The 8,011-nt window shown below is 57.8% G+C and overlaps 2 protein-coding genes across 3 annotated transcripts; one reads left to right on the forward strand and one right to left on the reverse strand.

Annotated features, from left to right (window-relative positions):
• Window positions 1-329: 329 nt before the first annotated feature.
• Window positions 330-2,122, forward strand: LOC105536314 (cytochrome c1, heme protein, mitochondrial). 2 transcript variants are annotated; one of them, XM_011975683.1, is made up of 6 exons: window positions 330-610; window positions 705-831; window positions 920-1,077; window positions 1,167-1,327; window positions 1,626-1,726; window positions 1,827-2,122. In XM_011975683.1, exons 1-6 carry the CDS (start codon window positions 462-464, stop codon window positions 1,929-1,931), a joined length of 801 nt encoding a protein of 266 aa, XP_011831073.1. In that variant the 5' UTR covers window positions 330-461; the 3' UTR covers window positions 1,932-2,122. The 2 variants fall into 2 exon arrangements, with proteins under 2 accessions (XP_011831073.1, XP_011831072.1); XM_011975682.1 differs by having other exon boundaries at window positions 372-610; window positions 1,626-2,122.
• A 1,121-nt stretch (window positions 2,123-3,243) lies between these two features.
• Window positions 3,244-4,609, reverse strand: SHARPIN (SHANK-associated RH domain interactor). The gene is made up of 7 exons (XM_011975684.1): window positions 4,535-4,609; window positions 4,316-4,457; window positions 4,123-4,231; window positions 3,888-4,041; window positions 3,692-3,732; window positions 3,477-3,605; window positions 3,244-3,400 (listed from the first exon to the last, which is right to left on the reverse strand). The coding sequence occupies exons 1-6, from the start codon at window positions 4,542-4,544 to the stop codon at window positions 3,489-3,491; spliced, it is 573 nt and encodes a 190-aa protein (XP_011831074.1). The 5' UTR covers window positions 4,545-4,609; the 3' UTR covers window positions 3,244-3,400; window positions 3,477-3,488.
• Window positions 4,610-8,011: the final 3,402 nt, after the last annotated feature.

Here is an 8,011-nt window from a genome sequence, read left to right on the forward strand (position 1 = left end):
CCCCGTCCCGAGCGTGGGGGTCGGCTGGACGGGCTCGCTTTCGTGGCGGGGCGGGGGCTTTCCCGGATGGCGCGCCCAGGACGACTCTTGGGACTGGCTGTCCAAACTGGGCCCGCGTCCTGAAGTGACCCCAGCCTGACCTCGGCCAGCTGCTTGTGACCTTGGCCTGCCCCAGCACCCTTGGTCACTTCGGTCTGATCCCCGGCTGAGGATGCAGGAACACCCCCCTCCTGAGAGCGAATCACGATCTAGGGGTCAGCGGCGGAGAGGGATGGCGTGGGTAGTGGGACAGGGTGTGCGTCTGGTGCCCTGCAGGAGGTGGCCGTTGCTGGGTGGAGAGGTGGCCGCTGAGAGTCAGATCCCCAGGTAGGGCTGGGTGGTGTCCTGGCAGGCGCTGAGCGGAGATCTTGCAGGCAGTGGCCTTGTCGTCGAAGTCTGGCCTTTCCCGAGGCCGAAAGGTGATGCTGTCAGCGCTGGGCATGCTGGCGGCAGGGGGTGCGGGGCTGGCTGTGGCTCTACATTCGGCTGTGAGTGCCAGTGACCTGGACCTGCACCCCCCCAGTTATCCGTGGTCTCACAGTGGCTTCCTCTCTTCCTTGGACCACACCAGGTATGCAGCTGGCTGGCTGACTGGCAGGGGGAGGTTCTGGGTGGAGCTGGTGAGGTGGAATCTTCAGCGTTCCTAACCCTTTCCCTCCCTCCAGCATCCGGAGGGGCTTCCAGGTATATAAGCAGGTGTGCTCCTCCTGCCACAGCATGGACTTCGTGGCTTACCGACACCTGGTGGGCGTGTGCTACACGGAGGATGAAGCTAAGGCGCTGGCTGCGGAGGTGTGGGGTCTGGGGATGCCTGGGACCCAGGGCTCAGGGCTCCCACTGTGGTGAGATGGTAGGGTTGTGATGAGGCTCTCGGTGGCAGGTGGAGGTTGAAGATGGCCCCAATGAAAACGGGGAGATGTTCATGCGGCCAGGGAAACTATTCGATTATTTCCCAAAACCATACCCCAACACTGAGGCTGCTCGAGCTGCCAACAACGGAGCATTGCCTCCTGACCTCAGCTACATCGTGCGAGCTAGGTACACGGGCTGCCCACGGGGTGGTGCCGGAGAGGTGGGGGAAGGGCTGACTTGTGCTTGGGACTAAGGAGCCATGGATCTGGTCCTAGGCATGGTGGTGAGGACTACATCTTCTCCCTGCTCACGGGCTACTGCGAGCCACCCGCCGGGGTGTCACTTCGGGAAGGTCTCTACTTCAACCCCTACTTTCCTGGCCAGGCCATTGCCATGGCCCCTCCCATCTACACAGATGTCCTGGAGTTTGACGATGGTAAGAGGCCTCCAGTCTGGCAGTGAGCATGTTGAATACTTCTCCACTACCCCCGGGGATGCTTCCCCTGTGTTCCTGGGCCCAGGAGGTCCTGCCCACTTCTTGTCTGGGGTGTCTTCTGTGCATATCTCAGGAGGCTTTTGGGCTCCTTCAGTCCTTCAGTCTTGCGTATGTCCGGTGGAGGGTACTGTGCCTTTGATGCCTTGGGTAGGGGCCCGTGTCTGCTCCACAGAGGGGGTGTGTTATCCCAGGTTGGACATGAGTGTGAGAATAGCCCTCATTGCTTGTCCTTGGCCAGGCACCCCAGCTACCATGTCCCAGATAGCGAAGGACGTGTGCACCTTCCTGCGCTGGGCATCTGAGCCAGAGCACGACCATCGAAAACGCATGGGGCTCAAGGTAAAAGGGTTGGGAGAAGGCCATGGTGGGTATCAGAGAAGGGCTGAGAGCTGGGCAGGGCTCCTCCCCACTCCCTTCTCTGAGCCTTCCTCGTCCCCAGATGTTGATGATAGCGGCTCTGCTAGTGCCCCTGATCTTCATCATGAAGCGGCACAAGTGGTCAGTCCTGAAGAGTCGGAAGCTGGCGTATCGGCCGCCCAAGTGACCCTGTCCAGTGTCTGCTTGCCATCCTGCCAGAACAGGCCCTCAAGCCCAAGAGCCATCCCAGGCCTGTTCAGCCTCAGCTGGCTAACCCCTGTTTGTCTGGAAAAAGAGGCAAGGGGACAGGAGACCAGGCCCTAGCTCTGGGCCCTCCTTCAGCCCCCATCATGGGAATAAATTAAGTTTCTCAATGTACATATTTGAACTGTCATATTTGAGCTATTATATGGAAGGAGTGCAGGTTTGCAAGGGACTCTGATACCAAGACCCTTGCCTTCACAAGGCTCCCAGGATGTCCCATTCAGTGTGGCCAGCAATGCCCTGCACTATCTGGTAGCTGGGAGTGCAGACGGTGGGTGTGGAACAGAAAGCAGACAACTGGATGTTAGAGGAAGTGGCAGCATTTGGTGGGGTGGGATGGGGTGTGTCTGGGCACAGAGCTGAAAAGGGCCTGGCTAGGCAGGATGTGGCCCAGGGACCTGTTGAAATGTACAGCCAAGTGTCAAGGTGTTGAACCACTTGGCCCCATTCTGATGGCAGCAGGGAACCTCGGCAGCATTTCAACAGGGAAAAGGCCTGGTCTAGGGCAGGGGCTATTGCTGGACTGGGCTGAGAGGAAGGGGATAGCTCCCAGCCAGGTGAAGGGGTCAAGTAGACGGGCAGGATGTGTGTCATGGAGTGGCCCCTCCTAGCAGTCCACAGGGCAGCTGGGTGGTCGGTCCTGGCCAGAAGCTGGCAGTGGCTGGGTTCCCATAGGAGCATGCTGCTGAGGGAGGGAGACAGTGGATGCTATCTAGGAGGGCCACAGAGACATGACCCAGCACTGGCCCAGTGACCTGGTGTAGGACTTAGCTCCTGAGCTTCCCTCGTCCCTAGGAGGGGAAGGAAAACACCCGTTTTCATTGCTGGTATCCTAGCTGCAAGAGCTGAGGGGAGTGGTGGCCAGAGTCCAGGGAAGGCAAGAGCTGAATGGGAGAAAGGTGGTGCCAATAGGGCTGCAGGCAGGAGAGGCGCAGGCCTGGGGGACCAGGGTAGACAGGAGACAAGGTCAGTGGTGGGGGCTGCGGCTCAGTGTGTGGCACACCCCAGCAGCCTCAGCCCAGTGGTGAGCAGCTGGGTGGGGGGCTCTGTAGGCCTCTGGAGTCTGGGAAGAGATCCCCATGCCATGCTTTCCTGACCACTGAGGCTTAGGGTCCAGGTCCACTCTTCGGTACCACTGGGGTCTGGCTGGGGGAGCCCCACCTGCTGATGAGGGTGTCTCTCTGTAGTGCTGGCTAGGTTGGGGCAGGTCTGCAGAGATACCACGAAAGGGACACTTGCTGGCTTGTAAGTGTCTTTAATGGTTTCAGTTTGTGGCCCTTCCCCCAACCCTGGTGACTCTGTCCCAGCAAGCAGTCAGTAGAGGTCCCCTGAGTTTGGCGGGGACCTGGAGACGTCGGGCCTATGAGGGAAGGGCCACTCTCCCCTTGTAACCTGTGGGGGTGGAGCTGGGTCATTCCTGTAGGTTCTGCCTTGCCCCCACCTCCCCTGCCTGAGCCACCTCTGGTACCTCTGGTGGCTGCTAGGTGGAAGCTGCGGCAAGGGGATCCCAAGTGCAGGGCCTCTGGGTGCTACACATCTCACAGCCAGGGCGGCTTGGGGCATTGATGAAGGTGCAGGAAGGGCAGGGCCAGCTGGGCTGGGGGAAGAGAGACAGTTGTTGCTTCCCTGCTCTTTCCAATGCCCATGGCTGTCCTGACCCACCCTGCCCAGTCCCGTGCCCACCTGGAGAGGACTGGGCAGGCTGGAGGCAGCTGGCTGGGGGCCTGGGGGTAGCCCCAATGATGGGGGAAACAAGCGTCCAAGTTCCCCGTCCATCTTCTGGGGGCGCTGAGGGCTAGGTCCTGTAGCTGAGGGGATGGAGCTCAGGACTGGCGGGCTGCACCCCACCTCCCACACCCCACCCCCATCGAGGACTGACCTGGGGCTTCTCGAGGAGCTGACAGCAAGTAGAGGAAAGCAGGGTCCCCATCCTGCCGAACTCCATAGGAGGCAAGGCTGCGCTCAGGCACACACAGGCACCGCCCAATGACCCAGCGTTGCACAGCTGGTGGGAAACCGAGCTCTGAGAACACCTGCGGCCAGAGCAATCAGGGCAGATGATGTCACCTAGGCTCCCCTGCCCCCTGGCAGAGCTCCCTAGACCCTGTGCCCACCTGCTCCTGGAGAGCTGCAACGGTGCAGTGGGGGTGGACCTGCAGGGCAACGTGCGCAGAGGACGCGGTGGATGCGGCAGAGGCAGCGTCTTCAAGTGTGACCTGCAGCCTGTGCCAGAATGTGGGTTGAGGGATGGATGGAGGACCTGGGAGGGTCACAAGGACAAGGTGAGGAAGAAGCCCCAGGCCTCACCTGATGGGGCCAGGTGGGAAGCAGGCCTCCTGAAGCTGAACGCTGAGGGCCACACGATGCTGGGCCAGGATGGCTGCCGCTTGGGCTGCCCCCTTCTCGTCTCCACCTGCAATGGCCCGGGCCAGATTCCCTGCCAGCTCTTCTGTAGGGCAAGGAAAGGACAGCTGTCACCACTGGGGACTGTCTGCTATCCCCCAACACCCCCCTCCACACCTGTACCTCTCTCCATCAAGTTTCCAGGGCTCCTAGGAAGATCTGCCTCAGGTGTGGGGACTTCCGGGGGACTGGGCAGGGAGACGGGGCATGCTTCTGGGCCCAGGGCTGGTGGTGAGCTGCTGCTGCTGCTGCTGCTGCCTACAGGTAAGATATGGGTGGGCTATGCTGTGGCCTCTGTCCAGGCCTCTGGGCCCTTGGTTTTCCAGGACCTTTGCCTTCTCCCTCACCTCAGCCCATGCCAGGGTCCTGCCTCAGGCCACACTTCAAGCCACACCTTCTCCCAGCCTTAGCTCTGGCAAGCCCCTCAGAGGCCCCTGCCAGACTTCTGTTAGTGCTGGAGCTGCACTTAGTTCATTTTTGGGAATTAGAGCCCTTTCAAACCCTTTGGTGCCTGGCCAGGCCACCTTTCTTGGCCCTTTCTGCCAGCCAGGGATGCCTCACAGCAGAACCAAAGCAGGCCCTCAGTGGCCCTGCAGTCTGGGTGGCCTCTTGGAGCCCTTGGAGACCTCCCCTCTCCGGACTCCCTGACCCACACTTGGGCTGCCAGCACTCCAGACAAGCCACTGCCCTGGGCGTCTTCAGAGCTGGGCACCCTGCTGACTCCCCTTCTTACCCCCACCCCCGTGTGGGGCCCAGCCCACTGCAATGGGGGGTCCCCACCCAGTGCTAACACAGCTCCTGTGATGATCCCAGGCCCACTGTATTCATACTGTCTCCCTACTAGGATAAGCAGGGCCTTCCATGCACCCAGCGCTGTTCGGTCCTGGCACCCAGTGAGCCGCAAGGATCACCTGCACATGCTCACCTCAGGGTTTGTTTGCTGCTTCCTTGGTCACATGGTTCATGCCATGACCTTCACATTTCATTCCAGTGTTGCCTCAATGAGGCCTTCCCCTGCCACCGTTTTTTTTGTTTTTGTTTTTATTTTGAGACGGAGTTTCACTTGTGGCCCAGGCTGGAGTGCAATGGTGTGATCTCGGCTCACCGCAACCTCTGCCTCCTGGGTTCAGGCGATTCTCCTGCCTCACCCTCCCGGGTAGCTAGGATTACAGGCACGCACCACCACACCCGGCTAATTTTGTATTTTTAGTAGAGACAGGATTTCTCCATGTTGGTCAGACTGGTCTTTAACTCCCGACCTCCAGTGATCTACCTGCCTCGGCTTCCCAAAGTGCCGGAATTACAGGCATGAGCCACTGTGCCCCTGCCACCGTTTTAAAAAGCAATCCTCCCAGCTCCACCATTCCCAGTCCCACACCATCTAACAGACTTTTTTAAAAAAACTCTACGGTAATTTTATTATTATTATTATTATTTTTTTTTTGGAGACAGGATCTCACTCTGTCACCCAGGCTGGAGTGCAGTGGCATGATCACAGTTTACTGCAGCTAATTTTTTTTTTTTTTTTTTTTGTGAGACGGAGTCTAGCTCTCGCCCAGGCTGGAGTGCAGTGGTGAGATCTCGGCTAACTGCAAGCTCCACCTCCCAGGTTCATGCCATTCTTCTGCCTCAGCCTCCTGAGTAACTGGGACTACAGGTCTCTGCCACCACCATGCCTGGCTAATTTTTTTTTTTTTTTTTTTTTTTGTATTTTTAGTAGAGATGGGGTTTCACCGTGTTAGCCAGGATGGTCTTGATCTCCTGACCTCATGATCTGCCCACATTGGCCTCCCAAAGTGCTGTGATTACAGGCGTGAGCTACCGCGCCCGGCCCACTCAGCTATATTTTTAAATGTTTGGTATGTTGCCCAGCCCTGTACTTATTTTATATGTCTGCCTCCTCCCCTCTAAAAATGCAAGCTCCAATGGGATAGGGATTGGAAGTTTTGTTCATGCCAGAGGAGTACCTGGGACAGAGCAGCTGCTGAATACATATGCTTGGTGAATGACTAAAGAGAGCCTAGCTCCTTTCTAAACACTGAGTTGCTTGAGCCTCTCTTACATCCCTGTCTGGCTGTCTTCCGACCCCTCTGGCAGCTCTGCTTATCTGTTTGTGGGCTGCCCTCTCTCTGGGAGCCCCATACTACCTAGTCCTTCATGTTTCTCAGTCTCAACAGCTAACTCTTCCATTTAAGCAACCATGGGCAGTGGCTCACGCCTATAACCTCAGCTACTTAGGCTGAAGCAGGAGGATCACCTGAGCCCAGGAGTTCAAGGCTCCAGTGAGTTAGGATCACACTACTGCACTCCATTCTGGGTGATAGAGGGAGGCTTTGTCTGCAGAAAACCTCCCAAGCAACCATGAAACTCAGCTAATTCCATCTTTTTTTTTTTTTTTTTTGAGACAGAGTCCTCCCTCTGTCACCAGGCTGGAGTGCAGCGGCACGATCTCAGCTCACTGCAACCTTTGCCTCCAGGTTCAAGTGATTCTCCTGCCTCAGCCTCCCCAATTAGCTGGGACTACAGGTGCACGCCACCATGCCTGGCTAATTTTTGTATTTTTAGTAGAGACAGAGTTTGGTTTCACCATGTTGACCAGGCTGGTCTCGAACTCCTGACCTCAGGTGAACCACCCACTTCGGCCTCCCAAAGTGCTGGGATTACAGGCGTGAGCCACCCCACCCGGCCACTAATTCCATCTTCTAAGCATCTCTGGAAACACCCTTCTCCCCAGCCCTATCTGCACAACCCTTGCCACTGCAGAACTCTCAGTCTTAGGCAGCAGGTATCTGAGTCTGTCACTCTCCCACTCCTGTCACCCTCCTGCTGCTCTTGGGATGATGTCTTCTCACACAGGTCCTGACCCTGCCTGCTCCGCCTCTTCATGCTTGCCTCTCATGTTTCCTGAGGGTTAAGGAAGTGCAGGCTGAGGTTCCAGGGCTTCCTGGTGGAGGCTGCAGCTCGTACTCGCTGGGCCCTCAGATGGTGCAGGAGACTGACTCCAGGAGCCACTCCAAGTACTCCAAGTTGGAAGGTGGATCCAACTTCCCCAACCAGGACTGGGGGGCCAAGGCTATTCCAAATGAGTATCCATTACAGGGCACTGACCATTCTGTCCTTCCACGGTGGCACCTCGGACTAGGACTGCCCACCGCTGAGCTTCCTGAGGGTTGAGGAAGTGCAGGCTGAGGGTTCCAGGTCCTCCTGGCGGAGGCTGCAGCTCGTGCTGGGTGGGGCCTCGGATGGTGTAGGAGACTGACTCCAGGGGCCACTCCAAATTGACCTGAGAAGGAGGAGAGTCCAGGCTCAGGGCGTTCCCCCGCCCTACATCGCACGATGAGCAAAGAAACACAAGATAACATTTATAGGCCATTTCAAGGTCCTAAGTCCTGTACGCCTATCATCAAATCTTCACAATAGTCCTGTAAAGTAGGTCCCAGCATCACCCCCATTTCACGGACAAGAAAAGAGAAGCAAAGAAACGTAACTGCTTAAAGGCACCCAGATGGCAAGCGGAGGGGCCTAGCTTTGGGCTCCGTGCCCTGCCCGGGCCAAGAGGACTGACTCCGCGTCCTCCGCCCCTACTCACCGCCCCGGGTC

This window comes from Mandrillus leucophaeus, unplaced genomic scaffold, assembly GCF_000951045.1.
Source record: "Mandrillus leucophaeus isolate KB7577 unplaced genomic scaffold, Mleu.le_1.0 Scaffold158, whole genome shotgun sequence".
NCBI classification, from domain to species: Eukaryota; Metazoa; Chordata; class Mammalia; order Primates; family Cercopithecidae; genus Mandrillus; species Mandrillus leucophaeus.

What these genes read in the sequence shown, in the direction of transcription:
- LOC105536314 (XM_011975682.1), top strand. Translation starts at nt 462, where the DNA reads ATGCTGTCAGCGCTGGGCATGCTGGCGGCAGGGGGTGCGGGGCTGGCT. An exon ending in TCTTCCTTGGACCACACCAG is followed by an intron (nt 611 to 704) that starts GTATGCAGCTGG and finishes CCCTCCCTCCAG; the next exon opens with CATCCGGAGGGGCTTCCAGG. An exon ending in AGCTACATCGTGCGAGCTAG is followed by an intron (nt 1,078 to 1,166) that starts GTACACGGGCTG and finishes ATCTGGTCCTAG; the next exon opens with GCATGGTGGTGAGGACTACA.
- SHARPIN (XM_011975684.1), bottom strand. An exon ending in TTCCCACCTGGCCCCATCAG is followed by an intron (nt 4,232 to 4,315) that starts GTGAGGCCTGGG and finishes ATTCTGGCACAG; the next exon opens with GCTGCAGGTCACACTTGAAG. An exon ending in AGCTCCTCGAGAAGCCCCAG is followed by an intron (nt 3,733 to 3,887) that starts GTCAGTCCTCGA and finishes GGCTACCCCCAG; the next exon opens with GCCCCCAGCCAGCTGCCTCC.